At 41.6% G+C, this 22,388-nt stretch overlaps 1 protein-coding gene across 2 annotated transcripts in view; it reads right to left on the bottom strand.

Moving 5' to 3' along the window:
- Window positions 1-22,388, bottom strand: part of dis3l2 (DIS3 like 3'-5' exoribonuclease 2) — a 410,232-nt gene that overhangs the window by 11,362 nt on the left and 376,482 nt on the right. For both annotated transcript variants that reach the window (XR_010975985.1, XM_068042291.1), the window contains exons 15-18: window positions 12,173-12,356; window positions 9,945-10,031; window positions 4,342-4,489; window positions 2,163-2,293 (exon numbers count right to left, since the gene is read on the bottom strand). Coding sequence is in view for 1 of the 2 variants with exons in the window: in XM_068042291.1 (XP_067898392.1) it covers window positions 2,163-2,293; window positions 4,342-4,489; window positions 9,945-10,031; window positions 12,173-12,356 (550 nt within the window). In the remaining variant the exon portion in view is untranslated. The remainder of the gene's footprint in view (window positions 1-2,162; window positions 2,294-4,341; window positions 4,490-9,944; window positions 10,032-12,172; window positions 12,357-22,388) is intronic.

Here is a 22,388-nt window from a genome sequence, read left to right on the forward strand (position 1 = left end):
CATTGCAGATTTTATAAGCCAACTTGCTACCATCTTAAAAAGATTAGTGCCACTCTCTTTACAAAGTCTAATAAATTTGCAACAATTCTAATTATAAAAGTTAATCAATTTGTTTTCCATTTCCTGCTCGATGTTGGTCCCACCATATTGAACTCTGTCTGTAATGCATTAATTGAACAAACTGTTTAATATTTGCATATGTTCCATTCTCTTTGTCAAGTGCATTTTCATTTTGCTTATTCATTTATTTACTTTGGAAGAAAAGTAATTCAGTATAGCATCAAGCCAACATTCTGAAAGAGCTTTATTCTTGGACACTAAATAAAACCGATAATGGGCTCGTCTGATGGTTCATTGGGGTCAATGTATTGTCTGAGTGTACTGAAGGAAAGACTATGGAAGGTCACAGGCTGAATCCATGATGTGTGGATGAGTTAAGTGATCTCATATTTCAAAGTAGTAGGAGCTTTAATGCCCCTGATCTATAGAAGGAAAAGAATTGCCAATATTTTTGCTCGTAATTGGTATTTCTGGAACAGGCATATGAATATCAGATGGAAGACAGGATTAGGCTCGATTGTGAATACGCCCATGACCAAACAGCCTGCTGACAATCAATGTCCAACTTCACAAAAAAACGGTCACTTGTGAGATACTGAAGGCTGTTAGTGCCTGTGGAGCTGTACCCCACCAGTGATCAATTTAGGAGTGGAGAAAAGAAACTGAAATTAACATTTTAAACTCAAACCATACATAACAATAATGTCTTTATAATGAGTAAATACATGAAGAGGACATAAGGAGGCTGCAAAGGGATATAGATAGGTTAAGTGAGTGGGCAAAGATTTGGCAGATGGAGTATAATGTAAGAAAGTGTGAACTTGTCCACTTTGGCTGGAACAATAGAAAAGCAACATATTATTTAAATGGAGACAGATTGCAGAACTGAGATGCAGAGAGATCTGGGTGTCCTAGTACACAAAACACAAAAAGTTAGTATGCAGGTACAGCATGTGACTACGAAGGCAAATGCAATGTTGTCATTTACTGCAAGGGGAATGGAATATAAAATTAGAGATGTTCTGCTGCAGTTGTACAGGGCATTGGTGAGACCACATCTAGAGTACTGTGTACAGTTTTGGTCTCTTTACTTAAGAAAGGATATAACTGCATTGGAAACAGGGGTTATTTTATGAGGAAAGGTTGGGTCTTTATTCACTGGAGTTTAGAAGGATGGGAGGCGATCTTATTGAAACAAATAAGATCCTGAGGGGATCCCCTTGTGGGGAGTCTAAAACTAGGAGGCACAGTTTAAAAATAAGGGGTCTCCCATTTAAGACAGATGAGGAGAATTTTTTTTCTCTGAGGGTCGTGAGTCTGTAGAACACTCTTACCCGGAGAGCGGTGGAGGCAGGGTCATTGACTGTTTTTAAAGCAGAGGTAGACAGATTCTTGACAAGCAAGGGAGTCAAAGGGTATCAGGGGTAGGCAGGAAAGTGGAGCTGAGTCCACAAACAGATCAGCCATCATCTTATAGAATGGCAGAGCAGGCCTCAGGGGCTGAAGAGCCTGCTCCTGCTCCTAGTTCGTATGTTCTCCCTCTCGCTACCCACTTATTACTGTTGGCACCCTTTCTCACCACTTCCTTCTTGTTATTGCTAGCATTGCATTTTGTCCCCCACTCACAGTGCTGTTTCTTTCTTCTTCCCTTTCCCTTCCAATGGAACATTTCTCTCCCCTCCTTTTCATTGCCATTAGATTTCTCCCCTTCTGTCTTCCTTCAGTGCCACTCCTTCCAAGATACTGCTGCTAATGGTATTGACTCTGGCTGCTGCACTCATCTAATTCCCATCTGTAGTATGCAGCGGCTGAAATCACTTTGATTAGCAGCAGGACTTGGGCAGGGGTGACACTATGTGGCAAGAGGACTGATCTGCACTAATTTTTGTCAGCAAACACTGACGTGGACCTGGCCCAAAGAACACTGATGGTTGACATGCATCCAATTTCTGTTAGGCCCAAGTCCCCCTGAACAAGGTCTCTTGCAATGCTGACTCCAAAATGATTCAATGCTCCACTCTCCCTATTCCTGCTGTAACAAGGTACATCTCATCAGCAAACCAATTGCAAGCTACCAAATAAATAATTCTAAGACTCCTTACCTTCACAAAAACAGAGAAAAAAATGTCTGTGCTAAGTTCTTGCACTTTTTTTGAAGCACATTTTTTCTCATTGCAATGGTCTGCTTGTTTCTGAATGTCACTTTTACCTAGATCAACCTGTTGACCGGAACCTAAAAAGCAAAATCCAGAATAAGAGCAACAAGTAAAATCAACTTTTCTTTAGCACATAAAAAAGTCCATTAACCAGCAAATTTATTTAGTAAAATGACTCAAAATGCCTTAATTATATTTGAACTTCATTATTGGTTCAGCTGCAGATTATGAAACTGGCCAGCTATGATAAAATAAAAGCAAAATACTGTAAATGTGGGTATCTGAAATAAAAACTGAAAATGCTGGAAATACTCAGTCAGGCAGCATCCTGAGAGAGAGAGAAAGAGTTAATGTTTCAGGTCGATGACCTTTCATCAGAACACTGCCCGACTTGCTGAGTATTTCCAGCATTTTCTGATAGCTATTCTATTGGAAAGTTAACCTGAAATGTTGCAATTGCAAAATGCAATAATTTAGTTAGTGCAATGTTTTAATTTATTTTGCTTTGAGAATAATTAAATGCATACATGGCTACATTTTGAGCTTAGATTAAACAATTAAACTTAAATAAATGTTATTTAAATAGAACAGGACACCATCTAAATGAGTTCATTGCAGTTAAGTGAGAGTTCATACAATGGGCGGCACAGTGGTTAGCACCGCAGCCTCACAGCTCCAGCGACCCAGGTTCAATTCTGGGTACTGCCTGTGTGGAGTTTGCAAGTTCTCCCTGTGTCTGCGTGGGTTTTCTCCGGGTGCTCCGGTTTCCTCCCACAAGCCAAAAGACTTGCAGGCTGCTAGGTAAATTGGCCATTATAAATTGCCCCTAGTATAGGTAGGTGGTAGGGAAATATAGGGACAGGTGGGGATGTGGTAGGAATATGGGATTAGTGTAGGATTAGTATATATGGGTGGTTGATGGTCGGCACAGACTCGGTGGGCCGAAGGGCCTGTTTCAGTGCTGTATCTCTAAAACTAAAAACTAAAACTAAACATGCCTAATTTATTCAGTGAACAATAGGCCTCAAAATGAACTGTAGTTTCAAATGCCAGTAATGAGTTTACCAGTCTAAAAGGTACAAGTTAGCTTTGTAACTTTAAGTGGTATTTCTTTCAGCTTTAGGCTAGATATTCCATACCCAGGTGTTTAGGACGCTCTTGCATCAATAATAACACAAGGGAAGGGTTAAAACAAAGGTGCACAAACAATATTAACACATCAAAGCTTATTTGCACGAATGTACTTTTTTAACTGCACTACCCAGGGATAATTGCATGAGGAGATCGAGACAATATCATTTGCTGCATAGTATATTGAGTTTCAGTTGGATAGCAGTACCTAATACTCATCTCCAAGTGAAACAGAATTTAATTTAGAAAGGGCAAATATTGTTGGTTAAAACTGAACACGCACTCAGTAATCCACATATAATCTTAATTGGCAACAGCTACCAAGTACCCTTCTTCAATACAGCCAAAAGGATTAAAATAGTTTGAAAATATGCATTTAAAAATAGGTCACCTGTGTGTATCAAAGCAATGGCATTTTTGATAAAATATCTGGTAAGCTAAGGGACTGGTTCAAAGAAAATTCTGAAAATATATTGGTATGAAAGTACAAACAACTACCAATAGGAACACAACTTTTCATATTTAGCATTTTAGATTCGAAGTTACAAGCAATTTTGAAACGCCAATAGTTGTAGAGAGATATTAGTCACCCGATAAAAATTCAAGGATAGAACCCTGACTGACTTTTTTTCTTCCTTCCCGAGCATAGGAATCGGAGCACAGGAATGCTGAAACCAGTTGTTTTTTTCCTATTGCTGCTGTCCTGCCTGAGATTAACTACTCATTGCACTTTGGGCACTGAAGCTGAAAACTTCCAGGGCTGTCTGGCTCAGGTAGGGCTTTCATTAGCTGAAAACAAACTCTATACGCCTGTTTTCCAGCCAACGGGAAGCCGAAATATAAAAGACCCCGGTCAATCTTTGTGAGAACCACATGGAAACATAGCAATACTCTGCAGTACAACTTTATTAAAACATTGCATAATCCAATTGACTTAATATTTCATCTTGTTTCACGATACACACACACCTGAGGCAAAGATTATGTAACCTACCAATTGATGCAGCAAGAAGTCGATGCACAATGATATCTGCATAACGGCGAATGGGGGAAGTGAAGTGAGTGTAGAAAGGCACATTGAGTGCATAATGATGGAATAATGCTTCATCACAAAGGACTCCAGTACAGAAGTACTGCGCCATCTGGAAAGATATTAAATACACTTACACTGAAGTTGTCTTCATTGCAGAATCATGTAAAACAAACATAACTTGTTATTTTACAATAAAAGCAAAATAATACGGATGCTGGAAATCTGAGATAAAAACAGAAAATGCTGGAAATACTCAGCAGGTCTTGCAGCATCTGTGGAGAGAGAAGCAGAGTTAATGTTTCAGGTCTGTGACCTATCATCAGAACTCTCGTTTCAAGAGGGCAGCATTAGAGGAGTACAGATATCGCGGAAGGTTGTGAGGCTGGAGGAAATTACGGAGATAGGAAGTGGCGAGGCCATGCAGGGATTTGAAAACAAGGATGAGAATTCTAAAATTCAGTCGTTGCTTGACTGGGACCAATGCAGATAAGCGAGCACAGGGGAGATGGGTGAACAGGACTTGGTGCGAGTTAAGACACAGGCAGCAGAGTTTAGGATGACTTCAAGTTTACTGAGGGTAGAATGTGGGTGTCCAACCAGGGGTGCGTTGGAATACTCCGGTCTAGAGGTAATGAAGGCATGGATGAGGGTTTCAGCAGCAGATGAGCTGAGGCAGGGTCGGAGTCGGGCGATGTTACGGAGGTGGAAATAGGCATTCTTTGTGATGACATGGATATGTGGTCGGCAGCTCATCTCAGCGTCAAATATGCCACCAGAGTAATGAACAGTCTGCTTCAGGCTCAGACAGTTGCCAGGGAGAGCGATGCAGTTGGTAGCTAGGGAATGGAGTTTGTAGCGGGGACCAAAGACAATGGCTTCAGTTTTCCCAATGTTTAGCTCGAGGAAATTGCTGCACAAACAGTACTGCATGTTGGATAAACAGTCTGATAATTTAGAAGCAGTGGAGGAGTTGAGAGAAGTGGTGGCGAGGTAGAGCTGGGTGTCGTCAGCGTACATGTGAAAATTATTACTGTGCTTTCGGATGATACTGTCAAGGGGCCTCATGTAGATGAGAAATAAGAGGGGGCCAAGGATAGATCCTTGGGGGTCACCAGAGGTAATGGTGCAGAGCAGGAAATGAAGACATTGCATGTGATATGCTGGCTATGATTAGATAGATACGAACAGAACAAGGTTAAGTGCTGTCCCATCGGGCCAGATGACAGTGGAGGGGTGTTGTAGAAGGACAGTGTGATCAACAATGCCAAAGGCTGCAGACAGGTCGAGGAAGACAAGAAGGGATAGTTTGCCTCGTCACAATCACAACTTTGATAAGAGCCGTTTCGGTACTGTGGCAGGGGCGGAAACCTAATTAGAGGGATTCAAAAATGGAGTTCCCGGAAAGATGGATGGATTTGGGTAGCGACAACACTTTCAAGAACTTGAGAGGAAAGGGAGGTTTGAGATGGGGTGGTAGTTTGCAAGAATGATGGGGTCAAGGGTTGGTTTTTGAGAGGGGAAACAGCAGATTTAAAAGGAGAGGGGGACAGCACTTGAAGAGAGAGAACTGTTAACAATATCAGCTAACATGGGGACCAGGAAGGAAAGGTAGGGTGTCAGTAGTTTAGTGGGAATAGGGTCAAAGGAGCAGGAGGTGGGTCTTATGGACAAGCTGGGAGAGGGCATGAGGGGAGATAGGAGAGAAAGTAGAGAAAGATACAAGTTCATAATGTATGAAAGGAGTTAGAGCTTGTACAACAAGCAGTTTAAGGTTATTTTCACTTGTTCTGTCAGTAGTATTTAGACAGTGACTCCTGACAACGCAGAGCATGTGCAGGGCGATCGCGAACGTCAGAAGTGTGTGCGAACATTTGCCAGCTTGCCAGTATGAACACGTGCATGCGTGCGCTGATATCACCATGCAATGATGCTCTCACCTCTCAATAGCTGTGATCACCACCTCCATTCCCCCAAACAGTACCCTGCTCCCTCCCACCATCCCTGCTTCAATCGCCGCTTTAAATTTCCCCCTCCCGACTATGCACCGCTCCACCCCGCCTCACCACTTCTACTCCTTGGTTGCTCGCTCCCTGCCTCGCTACTCCCTTCCCTCTCTCAGCCACTCACTCCAGGCCTCGACGCTTCCCCCCCACCCCCGCCCCCACCAGCTGCTCGTTCCCAGTCTCGCCGTTCCCTCCCCTCTGCACCGCCTGAAGAAAAGAATGTGTGGATAAGGGGAGGGAGCAGCGAAGAGAAGCACAATGGCAGGAGGGAGCGGGGTACTGTTGGGAGTGGGATGGAGGCAGTGATCACAGCCATTGTGGGGATTTAGGTTTAATTTGTTTTTTGTTATAAATTGAGCAGCGCCATCTTTATTGCTGGCAACTGCCTGAGACTTGGCAGACAGTGATGTTTCAGTCAATGAGCTGCATTTGTGCATGTGCCAGTACTGTACCACCTAGTGGTTGCATTGTCAGCAAACGCAGCCTAATATTTATGGGCTTTTTTTTCTGTTTTCTGAGGTGGACAGATTTTTGGTCTCTCAGGGAATCAAGGGATATGGGTAGCAGGTGGGCAAGTGGAGTTGAAGCCCAAGATCACCTATGATCATACTGAATGGCGGAGCAGGCTTGACAGGCCTTATGGTCTACTCCTATTTCTTATGTTCTTACTCCGGAAGACTAGCTACTTCAAAAAATGGTTAGTAGCAATGTATTCCCTTTCATTCTACTGTACATGTCAGTTTTACATTTTATGTAAGTTTCTTCATCGACTGATTCATTCCTTTTTCACTGCAATGGTTTTGTTTGCAACACATTGTCTTCTGTTACATCTAGAATACAGTGTACCACGATGCAATGTGATAGCAATTTTCTTATTGGCAATTTTGAATGAGATAGAAGAGGAAATGGATCAGCATAGTTAGAAAATTTATTAAAAGACAGACAGGAAACAAAGAGTTAAGATAAACGGGTGTTGCTTGGATTGGACAAGGGTTGGACATGGTGTTATCCAGGGGCGATGGCTGGGTCCACTGCTGTTGTCAATACATAAAGATGATTGGGACTTGTGTACAGAATGCAATTTTTTTTACTTTGCTGATGACACAATACTAGAGGGTTTGATACACAATGAAGAGGACTGCTGAAGACATAGGCAGGGTAGCAGTAGCCGATGAAATTTGTGACCTGTGTGCCACTTCTGGTGCATGCTGAAAATTCCATTTAATCAACTCATAATGAAGGCAGTGGCTCAGGAAGGATGCCACACTGGATAAAAACTACAGGAGGATTTCACATCTTCAATAGTTGATTCAGTACGAAACTACTGACTAGAAAAATTCTGGTTCAGAATAAATGAACCATTTTGAAAATATTTTTTAATCTTTTGGTTGTCTTTCACTGATAGACCATTGATTTACTATAAAAAAGATGCATTTGAAATTATAATTATTTGAGCATGAGGAGTATTTCTTGCTAGTATATATCACACTGGTGAAACTATGCCGACAGAATTAAGAGAATGAGGAAAATGAGAGAAACGAGAAAGGCCAAGGAATTTTTTTGTTTCGGAGTGAAATCAAACAATTTGTCTTCGAGTTACTCGGCAAACACTAGTGTCTGAAATGTTTTAAATTTATATTCCTCCTCTCTCACATGCCCTCAAAGTATTTCCATACTATCTACCCATCATGCTTCACCTTATTCAGCTGTGAGGGTGGCAAAAATCCAAGTGCTATACCTCAGAGCCATATTTCCCATCTTCAAACACAGATGTGAAGTGTTTTCCTTCTTTACTGTGGAGAAACCTACTAACTTTGCAACAGTGGGGTTGATATTTTGCTGTGATAACCACCCTTAGATCATTCCACAACTAGACTGGTTTATATCTATTGAGTCAAACAATGGAAAATATTCCAATCATATATTATTATACTCTGCTGTATAGTAACATAACAGGAGCAGAAGTGGGTCATTTCGCTCTTTTGAGCCTCCTATGCCATTCAATACGATCATGGTTGATATTCTACCTCAGCTACACCTTCCCGCACTACCCCATATCCCTTGATCCCCAGAGTACCCAAAGATCTGTCGATCTCTGTACTCAATGAATTAACATCCATAGCTCTCTGCGGTTCAGAATTCCAAAGATGCACAATCCTTTGAGTGAAGAAATTGCTCCTCATCTCAATTCTAAATGGCCAACCCTTTTTTTTGACCGTGACCCCTTGTTCTAGACTCGCCAGCCAGGGGAAACATCCTCCCAGCAAGAACAGTCCCCTCATCCCAAGAAAGAGTCTAGTGAACCTTGGTTGCATGTAAAGCTTTGTTGGGTAAGGAGACCAAAACTGTACACAGTACTCTAGGTGTGGTCTCACAAAGGCCATATACAAATGTGGTACGCACTAGTGATGCTTTACTTAATTAAAAACAATTCAAGAAGCACCTCTAAACAACCATATCCGAATACCAGATGCAAGCCAACAGCCGGAAAGTTGAGTGATTTTATGAAAAATTATCTGCCATATTTGTTGAAAATGATGTTTATAAGAAACAATGTCCTGCTGGTTTCACTATGGTTCTTTGTCACAGATTTGACTGGCATAACTACATTATATAATTGTGTCACTAGTCTGCTACAACATTTAATGGAGACTATATGAACCTCTAAAATGTTCAGGAACAACCTCTGTGCTTTGCAAAGTATATATTTTTAGTTTGATTTGACTTTCTTACTAGATGACTGATGGAAATTGAAAAAATAGATGGAACAGATGAACTTACAAAATTGGGAAACAAGAAGTTGAGTCTGGCTTGTAACCAACTTCATTAGTTTTGTAAACCTGCCAGTATGACTACAGGCAGCTGCTGATATGTTAACAGTTCCACAAGGAAATGAGACAGTTAAAATGATGACAATAAAATTGAAGTCTGAAAAGTGACAAATTGACAATTTGATCTGCTTTCATAGTTTGTTATTTTGGCATCAAATCATGACTCTCAGCATCTTTTTGGCAAACAAATATGTTATGTGAATAAGTTTTAGTGTCTTTCAGAAATAAAACTGAGGACAAACAATGTCTGTCCTGCCACAAACACATTTCCTACATCTGTATTACAATGTCATAAGTACATAAATACTCAATTGTGAATTATGGTGCAGTGAACTTACAATATGCATGTACATTTTCGGGCAAATTTCTTCTTTCTGAACCCTGACAATCAGAAGTAGGAATGTAGTGCCTTGTACAGAACTTGAGAACAGTTCATAAGACAAAGTGAATACCAGCCCTTTGTGATCAAGGCTTCAAAGTACAGCATAATGAACTTTCACCAAACATTCTGTTTGTACAATCAACTCCAATTTGAGCAGAGTACGTTATTACATTACAATACAAAGTTCAATTCTAAATAACAATGTATTTGTCATTACATGCATATACAGTTGTAACAGAGTTCAAGTATGTTTTCTTGAAGTCCAGAATCATCTACTTTTTTGTTAGCAGACTTATATACTATTCTTGTACAAATAAGAGATCTTTGTCTACTTTAAATCTCTCTTACCTGCATTGGTCGAGAGCACATGTGGGTCAGCACTTCTTTCCTGGCTGCAGAATATTGGTCTTTTCCTAGAGTTCCATTTAGGCTCTTCTGTTTCACATGGCAGCAAGAAAAAAAAGTTACTTTTGGATCCATGTTACCGTCACAAATTGTAAGCTATATAGCTAACCAGAAAAGACATTTAATCTTATGTGAAAATTGATCAAAGGTTTAATTCCTCATATTCTTCTGAATGGCAAACATCAGGGTAAGGATTTTTTAAAATGAGTTTTTTGTGAGACAGTGAAAATAAGATCAAAACAGGCCTGATGATCATTTTTATTGTTGTATGAAAGGTGAATGTTATAATCACAGTATGTAATGCTGCAAGGTTTCAGATGATTCCTCCGCCACCGACATGAAGGAAAAATGGACCTGGGTCTGCACTTGTATCTAGGATTTAAGATATAATATCTGATTTGGCTTGCTTTGAATCATTTTAAATAAACAGAATAAATTAATATTCTGCCACCAGTAGGACAGCAGTACAATACTAGCTGAAGTGTCATTCAACCAAGCTAACCAGAAGTATCCAGGAACAAGGCACAGAGATTTATTACTCACAATTTGATTACTTTCTATGCAGATCAAATATAGTATGATTATGAATGTAATGATCACCAACAACACAATACTTTTTTTCAAAACTATACCAGGACTGCATGAGCTGGGTAATATAGCATAACTATATCCAAAATTAGGGTATCACAACCCCAGTGGTTTAAGTTATTATAATTTCATTAAGAGGCAGCAATTATATCACCTCCTTATTCCATTGGATATTTTTCAGCTTATATCTTCGGTGTAATGCGATGTTTCTATCTTTCTCTGTTTCCAGCATCTAGTTTATTCTTAGTGTGACATCTGTAATCTCTCTACATATTGGTTTGTTGCAAACTTCCTTTTTCATTTCTTCTGGCTAGCAACGTACTTCACAGTGATGCTAAAGATATTGTGTAAATAGCATGAATGAGACTGAATGGTTATCCAGACCCAGGCGTTTATCTAACTGACTGTTCAGATCTGAACTGTAGACCACAAATTCAATCTTCAGTAGTTCTGGTTTCAAAGAGAAATGTTTGGTTGGGGGGTGGGGGAGAGGGGAGGGGTAGCGGGGCAAGGAGAAAAGCTTTTAAAATAGCATTCCCCTTCTGATAGTCTTCCCTAAAATGAAGTTTGATTTAATTTTCAAAGTAAATTAGAGGATTTGATTTTGGAGATGCCTGTGTATATGGCACCTCCAAAGCCACAACAAATTCAGGAATGATTTGATCTTTAATCACTCTGACTTAAAATAAAACTGCCAAAGACAATTAGTATGAACAAATTTTTTTTTTTTTAAAAACAACACAAGGAAGCCTAATGGTTTATGCTAAATATAAAAAAATTCTGTATTTTCTGATCAAATTCAACTGTTATTTGATCATGACCATCAATTTACTCTTGTTCTGATTCACTTACTCTCACTGAAAGAAGAGTGACTGCCTTTGATATCAGGGCAGAGTGCGACATCAAGGAGCCAGAGGAAAAATTGAAATCCATGGGAATCGGGGGGAAGACCCTTCGCTAGTTAGAGTCATACCTAGCACAAAAAAAAATCATTGCGTTGTTGAAGGGCAATCATCTCTGCCCCAGGACATAATGGCAAGATTTCCTCAGGGTAGTGTCCTAGCCCAACCATCTTCAGCTGCTTTACTAATGACCTTCCTCCAACATAAGGTCGGAAGTGGGGACGTTTGCTGATGCTTGCACAGCATTCAGTACCATTCGCAACTCCTCAGATACTGAAGATATCCGTGCCCACATGCAGCAAGACCTGGATTCAGGCTTGAACTGATAAGTGGCAAATAACACTTGCGCCACATAAGTGTCAGGCAATGACACATGGGATCATATTCACTTGCCAGTTCCCCTCCGAGTCACACACTATCTTGACTTGGAACTATATTGCCATTCCTTCACTGTTGCTGGGTCAAAATCCTGGAACTCCCTACCTAACAGCACTGTGGGTGCACCCTACACAACATGGACTGCAGCGGTTCAAGGCAGTCGCTCACTACCACCTTTTCAAGGGAAATTAGGGATGGACAATAAATGCTGGCCTTGCCAGCGATGCTCATGTCCTATGAAATAATTAAAAAAAAGACAAACTTAAAGCATCACAGTTTTGTGCGATTTTTCCGAAAACTCACATGTAATGTGCCTGCAGTACTGAAGTCAAACTCAAGTCCTATCTGCTCAAAGAACGCGGTAAGGTCATCAAGCATATTTGTTTGTGGGGGTGGATGCCGACGCAGTAAAGCTTGTTCTCGGAATGAATTGTAGATGCTGTGGGCTACTGCCATGTTTGCCAGCAACATGAACTCTTCCACTAATCTAGAAAGAGCAAAACATTTTCAGGTAATAAAAATGCAATGTGGAACTTTTCTAACAATTGTCATTGGTAATAATCAAAAGACTTCATATGAATACTGTCTCCTCTTTTACTACTGCACGGGCAGCTTCTGGTGAAGACTCTAATGAAGACATATGCAAAGTATGCATTCAGTATCTAAGCCATATCACCCTTCCTTTCCCTAGCCTTCTCCCATCTGAGTTTATGAAAAACTTTCGGGTTCCCTTTTATGTTAGCCACTGATCTACTCTCGCATTCTCTCTTTACCCTTCTTATTCCCTTTTTTAGATCGCCTCTGTACTTTAGCCCTCCTCCACTTAAGTATTATTACGCTTGATTGTACCTTGTGCTTTTCCATAATTATTCTAAACCTGATGATTTTAGATTACTGTTCCCCAAGTGCTTTACTTGGCCCAGTTCATTCCCTGGAACCAGAACTGATTCCTTCCTCACTGGGCTGGAAACACATTGATCAAGAAAATTCTCTTGCATGCATTTCAGGAATTCCTCCCCTGTCTTTACATTTTACACTGTTACTATCCCAGTCTAAATCAGGATAATTGAAGTCTCCCATTCTCCCTACTCTGTAGTTCTTGCATCTTTCTGCAATTTGCCTGCAAATTTGCTCCTCCTGCTCCTTCCCACTATCTGGTGGCCTACAGTGTACACCCAGTAGCTTAATAGCTCCCTATTGTTCCTTAATTCGAACCAAATAGATTTTGTCTTTAACCCCTCAACTACATCGTCCCTCTCCAGTGCTATAACAGTTTTGTTGATCAAAACTGTCACCACCCCCACTACTATTTTTCCTTCCTTATCTTTCTTGAATACCTTGCAGCTAGAACCATTAAGTTCCCAATCTCCCCTTCAATGAGCCAGTCCTCTGTTATTGGCACTATACCATCGCCTCATGTCGCGACTTGTGCCTGCAGCTCACCACCGTATTTACCACACAATGTACATTTATACACATGCACTGCAAACCTATCTTAGATTGCTTAGCATTTGGCCTCCATCAAAACTTTCCTATTTCCGAACTATTCTTTATTCTAGTACTATTGGCCTCTCCCAGTCCTCTATCAGTTAAGTGGATCGATTGGAGAAGTTGGGACTGTTTTCCTTTGAGAAAAGAAGGACGAGAGGCGATTTGATAGAGGTGTTCAAAATCATGAACGGTCTGGACAGAGTAGATAGGGAAAAACTGTTCTCATTGGTGCAAGGATCGAGAATAAGAGGGTAATTGGCAAAAGCAACAGCGACATGAGGAAAAACTTTTTTATGCAGCGAGTGGTTAAGAGCTGGAATGCACTGCCTGAGTGTGTGCATTCCTTCCTCACTGGGTTGGAAACACATTGATCAAGAAAGTTGTCATGCGTGCATTTAGAAATTCCTCGCCTGCCTTTACCCTTTACACTGTTGTTATCCCAGTCTAAGTCAGGATAATTGGAGTCTCCCAGTCTCCCTACTCTGTAGTTCTTGCATCTTTCTGCCATTTGCCTGCAAATTTGCTCCTCCTGCTCCTTCCCACTATCTGGTGGCCTACAGTGTACACCCAGTAGCTTAATAGCTCCCTATTGTCCCTTAATTCTAACCAAATAGATTTTGTCTTTAACCCCTCAACTACATCATCCCTCTCCAGTGCTATAATAGTTTCCACCCCAAATGAGGAAGGAAACAGTTCTGTTTCTGGGGAATGAAGTGGGCCAAGTAGAGGCATTCAAGCGGGAACTGGATTGTTTTCTGAAAGGAAGAATGTGCAGGGTTACAGGAAGGAGGTGGGGGAGTGGCACTAGGTAGATCGCTCTTTTGAACAGCCAGCACAGACACAATGGGTCAAATGACCTCTTCTGTGCTGTGACAATTATGTGACTCTGTGCACCCTATTGCTCCTCTCTAATCAAGGTTGACACTCCAGGGTTGAGGGAGTGCTGCACCGTCAGAGGTATCATCTTTTCAATGAGACATTAAACCAAGGCCCCATCTGCCTGCTTGGGTGGATGTAAAAGATCCCATGGCATTCTTTTTTTTTGAAGAGCAGGGAAGTTATCCCCAGTGTCCTGGCCAATATTTATCCCTCAATCAACATCACAAAAACTGATTATCCAGTCATTATCACCTTGTTGTTTGTGAGAGCTTGCTGTGCACAGATTGGCTGCCACGTTTCCCACAATTCTACAGTGACTACACTTCAAAAGTACTTCATTGGCTGTAAAGCGCTTTGGGATGTATGGTGGCTGTGAAAAGTGTTATATAAATAAAAGTCTTTCTTTCTTTCCCCCACAGTACTGCTTAACCTTACACAAGGACGTTGGTCCTAGCTCTGTTGGGGTTTAGTTTAGTTTAGAGATACAGCACTGAAACAGGCCCTTCGGCCCACCGAGTCTGTGCCGACCATCACACACCCATTTATACTAATCCTACACTAATCCCATATTCCTATCACATCCCCACCTGTCCCTATATATTTCCCTACCACCTACCTATACTAGGGGCAATTTATAATGGCCAATTAACCTATCAACCTGTAAGTCTTTGGCATGTGGGAGGAAACCGGAGCACCCGGAGGAAACCCACGCAGACACAGGGAGAACTTGCAAACTCCGCACAGGCAGTACCCAGAATCGAACCCGGGTCCCTGGAGCTGTGAGGCTGCGGTGCTAACCACTGCGCCGCCCCATCCACCTTGAACAGGTCCCTCCTGCCCCAGAACCAATTCCAATGCCCCAGGAACCTGAAGCCTTCCCTCCTACACAATTTATCTAGCCACACTTTACCCTGATTTATCCTATTTCTCTGCTCACCATTGCGTGGTATTGGGAGTAATCCAGAAATTACTACATTTGAGGTCCTGCTTGTTAACTTTCTCTCGTACTCCGGAAACTCTGACTGCAAGATTCCAATGTTTTTCTTCCTATGTCATTGGTTTCCACATGGACCATGACTTCTGGATGTTCCCTTTCCCCCACTAAATGTTCTGTACCCTCCCCATGATGTCCTTTACCCTAGCACCAGGGAAGCAACACACCATGCGGGACTCACATGGCGGTTGCAATTATGCCTCTCTATCCCCGACTATCAAATCCCCTATGACCACTGAATGTCTATAACTTTGCAGTGCCTCCTGTGTAGTCATTTGCCCCACAATGCCGGGCATGTGCTCCACTGCACTCCCCCATGAGGTGTTGTCACCCTGCTCAAGAGTGTCATATTCCCAGAGGATATCCCATCTTGCTGGATGGCTACCTTGAACATTCTGTAGCTGCAGGGAGACCATTTCCTGGAACGTGCGCTCCTGGAAACTCTCAGCTTCCCGTATGCTCTGCAGTGACTCAGCTGCTCCTCAACCTCCGATGCTCTTGAGCTCAAACTGAGCAACAGGAGGCACCTCCTGCACATATGGTTATCCAAGAAAAAAATTAAATGTCCTGGAGTTCCCACATGGCGTAGGAATTGCAGGCAAGTAATCTTGGCATTTTGCTTTAAAAAATCCCTTTTAATCTAATTAATTTCTTTGTTTATTTACATAATTACTGTTGCTCCTTGACTTAAAGCCCATAGCATCTCCTTCCCCAAATTCCCATTCTTCTTTTGGGCCTCCTTATCTCGAGAGACAATGGATACGCGCCTGGAGGTGGTCAGTGGTTTGTGAAGCAGCGCCTGGAGTGGCTATAAAGGCCAATTCTGGAGTGACAGGCTCTTCCACAGGTGCTGCAGAGAAATTTGTTTGTCGGGGCTGTTGCACAGTTGGCTCTCCCCTTGCGCCTCTGTCTTTTTTCCTGCCAACTACTAAGTCTCTTCGACTCGCCACAATTTAGCCCTGTCTTTATGGCTGCCCGCCAGCTCTGGCGAATGCTGGCAACTGACTCCCACGACTTGTGATCAATGTCACACAATTTCATGTCGCGTTTGCAGACGTCTTTATAGCGGAGACATGGACGGCCGGTGGGTCTGATACCAGTGGCGAGCTCGCTGTACAATGTGTCTTTGGGGATCCTGCCATCTTCCATGCGGCTCACATGGCCAAGCCATCTCAAGCGCCGCTGACTCAGTAGTGTGTATAAGCTGGGGGTGTTGGCCACTTCAAGGACTTCTGTGTTGGAGATATAGTCCTGCCACCTGATGCCAAGTATTCTCCGGAGGCAGCGAAGATGGAATGAATTGAGAAGTCGCTCTTGGCTGGCATACGTTGTCCAGGCCTCGCTGCCATAGAGCAAGGTACTGAGGACACAGGCCTGATACACTCGGACTTTTGCGTTCCGTGTCAGTGCGCCATTTTCACACACTCTCTTGGCCAGTCTGGACATAGCAGTGGAAGCCTTACCCATGCGCTTGTTGATTTCTGCATCTAGAGACAGGTTACTGGTGATAGTTGAGCCTAGGTAGGTGAACTCTTGAACCACTTCCAGAGCGTGGTCACCAATATTGATGGATGGAGCATTTCTGACGTCCTGCCCCATGATGTTCGTTTTCTTGAGGCTGATTACCACTCTGTATAGCAAGCCATTCCGTTTAGCCGTTACTACCAGCTCTGTATGTAGAAGATATCACTCTAACAAGTAGAGAGAGAGAGAGAGTTAACATTCAGGTCAATGACCTTTCGTTCTGAAATGTTAACACTGTTTATCTCTCCACAGAGCTGCTTGAGCTGCTGAATATTTCCAACATTTTTTGGTATTTCAGATTTCCAGCATTTGTTTGTATTGTTGAAAATTATATTATTGATTGCTCTTAAAATTAATAGCATCTGCCACCTTGTGTATTTTATTCTACATGTTAACTCACTCTGGTGAATATGGTGAACTTTTTTTGTCTAAACTTAAATCCTTTTCTTAGAGCTTAATACTACAGGACACTCTCCTGTCACCCACACAATTGAAGCAATAAACTTGTAAGTGTATACTGTTTCTCTTTGCCTATGGGGCTTGAACTCAAATGCAATCGAGATGGATGGGATGATAATCTCCTTCCTCTGCTGGTTGAGGAGACTTACTTGAAACAAATTTGGAGAAGTCACAAGCTGCTTCCTTGCAGACACAGGACCATCACTAGAAGTACTGAATGTACTTTACTCTATGGTCACTCCTAGGACAATGGAGATAGCATAAAGGACCAATGGATGAGACAGTTTGATTGTTGTAATTGCATAAATTAGATTGTGGATAGCACTATGAAGTTAGGTGACAACATTGGATTTATATGCGTAGGTAACAACTGCTTTCACCTGTAATATGGTGCATATGTCTTCTCTTTCCGCCCCTGCACGCTACCTCTGGAATACCCCAAGGATTTATCCTTGGCCCTCCTATTGCTCATCTACATCCTGCCCCTTGATGACATCTTCGGAAAGCACAATGTCAGATTCCACATCTACCCTGATGCTACTCAGCTCTACCTAACCACCAGTGCTCTCAACCCCTCCAATACACTGTGCTGTCAGAATGCTTGTCTGTCATTCAGTCTCACATGAACGAAAATTCTCTCCAGTTAAACATTGAGAAGACCAAAACCATTCTTTTCGGCCTCCGTCACAAACTCCATTCTCTAACCACCAATTCCACCCTCCCACCCCCCCCCCCCCCCGCCCACTGGGTCAGGCTGAACTTGACTGTCTGCAACCTTGACGTCCTTTGACCCTGATCTGAACTTCTGACCCCATATTCCCTCCCACACAAAGACTGCCTACTTCCACCTCTGTAATATCACCTGTCTCTTCCTCTGCGTCAGTCCATCTGAAGCCCTCATCTACACCTTTATTACCTCCAGACTCAAGTATGTCAATGCTCTACCATCTAGCCTCCTATCCTCCACTGTCATTCAAAACTCTATTGCTCGCACCCTAACTCACACCAAATCCTTTCCACCCATTACCCCTGCTCTCACTAACCAGCATTGAATTTGGTCTAGCAATGCTTCAATTTTAAATCTTTCATCCTTATGTTTAAATCCCTCCATGGCCTTGATCCTCCCTATATCTATAACCTCTTCCAGTACTACAAACCTCTGGGATCAACGGGCTCCTCCCATTCTGGCCTTATGCGCATCCCTGATTTCTATTGCAAAACCATCAGCAGTCATGCCTTCAGCTGCCTAGGTGATAAATTCTGGTGTTTCCTCCCTAAATCTCACTCCTCTTTTAAGAGGCTCCTATGCGTAGTTAACAATTGCTGTACCTGTAATATGGTGCATATGACTTCTCTTTTTTTTTTAAGAGATACAGCACTGAAACAGGCCCTTCGGCCCACCTAGTCTGTGCCCACCATCAACCACCCATTTATACTAATCCTACACTAATCCCATATTCCTACAACATCCCCACCTGTCCCTATATTTCCTTACCACCTACCTCTACTAGGGGCAATTTATAATGGCCAATTTACTTATCAACTGCAAGTCTTTTGGTGGTGGGAGGAAACCCGGCGAAAACCCACGCAGACACAGGGAGAACTTGCAAACTCCACACAGGCAGTACCCAGAATAGAACCCGGGTCACTGGAGCTGTGGGGCTGTGGTGCTAACCACTGTGCCGCCCTCTTTCTGTCCCTTCACTTTACCTCTGCAATAACCTGTTTTCTATCCTAGTATGTGTGGCCTGGTATTACATTTTATTTGATGACGCTCCTGTGAAGCACCTTGAGGTGTTTTACTCTGCTAAAATCGCTATATAAATGCAACTATTGTTGATAATAAACCATAAACCTATAGACTTTCTGCACATGCATGCATGGCCAACAGACAAAGATCATAGAACATAGAACATTACAGCGCAGTACAGGCCCTTTGGCCCTCGATGTTGCGCCGACCTGTGAAACCATCTGACCTGCACTATTCCATTTTCATCCATATATCTATCCAATGACCACTTAAATGCCCTTAAAGTTGGCGAGTCTACTACTTTATGGTGAGAAACAAAGTTCTGCATTCATAGAGAAATAATTTTGCACCTTAATAGAATTTAACAAAAATTTAATGTTAAAATATTTATTGATAAAAATAATGTTATAAAGTGGAAAATACTAAGAAAAAAGTCCAAAATTACAGAAAAAGATGATTCTGCCAGTAATATCCAGATTCTCTAGTAATTAAATTAACAGCAACTCTACTTCAGAACCACGGACCTATCAAGGAAGTATAGTAGAAAATACCGTGAACAGCAGTCAAAAGTGAAAGGTTGCAACTGAAGGAAGTTCTAGTTTTGTTGAAATTTAACAAATGCTATATATAAGGAAACATTGATAAATGTGTAAATTACACAATAAAGCATTTTTAAATGCATAATTATCTTCTATATGTAGCATTCTCAAAATATGTACAGTCCCAATAAATAGTTGGTCTAACAGGTTTATTTAGAATTTAAGTTGCTGGGATCATGAGCAAATAAATGCATTAAAAGTGGGTCAGTACATTATCATTTCAATAGATGGCAGTAGCTAACTGACCACAAATACCAGACTTGATTGTCAGAAATAGGCAAAGACAAACCCACACATTAAAAAATTCTTTATGAATCAAACACTTGAGGTAGAACAAAAAGAAAACAATGTTTGACATATTGCTGTTGCAAGTTGCACCTATAAAATTAAATATATTTTACGAGAAGGCTCATAAAAAATCTAGAAGAGCGATATATTCGATCTTACGAAAAGTTTCACACAAATCAAAAAAGTCATATACAATATGTTAACTTATCTGAACTGGTAAATATAGGCAATCATGACTGCAGTTAAAAAAGTGGCCCTCATTAGATACATAAATAAAAATAAAATTTTAATGTTTTTGCACCTTCTAAGGGATGTCAGTGTGAAAAGGACAGCCTATCAGACAGAGGGAAAAGTGTTGTCTTAAATAATTTTATTCGTCGTTTCAAAACACTTGGGGCTATACACAAGAGGTCCACAACATCTCAAAGGGTCTGCTTTTATGCTGTTTTACATGCCCACAAAGAATTGAGGAAAGGTTTTGTAATCTTCAGTTCCCAATCCAGTTCACAGCTACTACGTGCCCAAAGGTTCTCTGAGGAATTGTCATCAGGTAACTTACCAGCTGAGACTGTATTTTCAATTGGTTGTTGAGGAAATTGAGAATTTATTCCTTGTGCATTTGGTTTAGTTTAGTTGTCAGGTTTTGTGCTGCTTGATTATCTTGCTGCTCTTTTGCTTTTAGTATCTAACCTTTAAATTTGAGGCAACCTTTCAACTGAAAATACTTTGGAAGTGAACTGACAATGTAGTGTGCATCTCACATATTCTCCATTAAGTATCACATAATGATTAGAGATTAATTGTTAAATTTGGGCAGCGAAACCACAAATGGAGTTAATAAAGGTACAAATATTGTTTTGTAAAGCTACCTGGAATGTGCACAGAAACTGCCGTTTAATTACAAACACAAGACAATATATTTGAAAACAGCTCAAACTATAATATCTATTACCTTTGTTGCTTCAAAAGACCCACAACTTACTTGTGTAACTAGAATAATGCAGATATGAATGCCTGATAGATGAAAGATCAACATAGAATCATTACTGCACACAGGCCGCCATTCAGTCCATCAAGTCCATGACAATGCTCTGTGGAGCAATCCAGTCAGACCCATTCCGCCGCCCTATCCCCGCAGCCCTGCAAGTTTATTTCCCTCAAGTGTCCATCCAATTTCCTTTTTAAATCATTCATCGTTTCCACTTCCACCATTCTTGTAGGCAGAGTGTTCCAGGTCATTACCACTTACTGCGTAAAAAAAGTACTTCCTCACATCCCCCTGCATCTCTTGCCCAAAACCTTAAATCTGTGTCCCCTACTCCTTGTACCAACAGCTAATGGGCTTTTCTTTGTCATAATCTTGTACACCTCTATCAAGTCACCCCTCAATCTCCTTTGCTCTAAGGAGAATGACCCCAGTTTCTCCAACCTAAGCTTTTAGCTAAAATCCCTCATCCCTGAAACCATTCTGGTAAATCTTCCCTGCACCCTCTCAAGGACCCTCACATCCTTCCCAAAGAGTGGAGACCAGAACTGGATGCAATATTGTAGTTGTGGCCTAACCAGAACTTTATAAACGTTCAGCATAACTACCTTGCTTTTGTACTTCAATACCTCAATTTATGAAACCCAAGATTCCTACGCTTTGCTAACTACTCTCTCAATATGGCCTGTCACCTTCAAGGATCTGTGCACATGGATCCCCAGGTCCCTCTGTTCCAACACACTCTTTAGAACTGTGCCATTTAGTCTATATTGTTTCTCCCTATTCCTTCTGCCAAAATGCATCACTTCATACTTCTCTGTATTAAATTCCATCTGCCACTTGCCTGCCCATTCTGCTCGCCTATCTATGTCCTGTTGCAGTCGATTGGTATCGTCTGCACTGTCTGCCATGCCTTTAAGACTGATTATCAGCAAATTTTGCAATTCTACTCTGTATTCCAAGGTCCATGTCATTTATATACATCAAAAAAGCAGTGGTCCTAGCACTGAACCTTGGGGAACACCACTGTCTACCATTCGCTGGTCTGAAAAACAACCATTTACCACGACCCACTGTTTTCGCTCAACAAGCCAAATTTTTATTCAAGCTGACACTGACCTGCCTATTCCATGAGCCTCAATTTTGCTCACCAGCCTTTTATGTGGTAACTTGCCAAACACTTTCTTAAAATCCATATATAGACACCACCCATTACATTCCCTTCATCAAAAAAAATTAGATTAGTCAAATATGATCTGTGCTGGCCCTCCTGAACTCAGACCTCTCCAAATACTTGACTCTTTCCCTGATTACTGTTTCTAAAACCTTATCCACCATTGATGTTAAACTGGCCTGTAGTTGCTAGGACAGTCCTTACACCCTTTCTTGAATAAGGGTATCACATTTGCCACTCTCCAACCTCTGGCACCTGCCCCGTATCTAGGAAGATTGGGAAATTATGGCAAACTTTTTATCTCCACTCCCACTTCCTTTAGCAACCTGGAATGCAAGCCATTTGAACATATAACTTATCCACTCTAAGCAGAGCC

This window comes from Heterodontus francisci, chromosome 11, assembly GCF_036365525.1.
Source record: "Heterodontus francisci isolate sHetFra1 chromosome 11, sHetFra1.hap1, whole genome shotgun sequence".
NCBI classification, from domain to species: Eukaryota; Metazoa; Chordata; class Chondrichthyes; order Heterodontiformes; family Heterodontidae; genus Heterodontus; species Heterodontus francisci.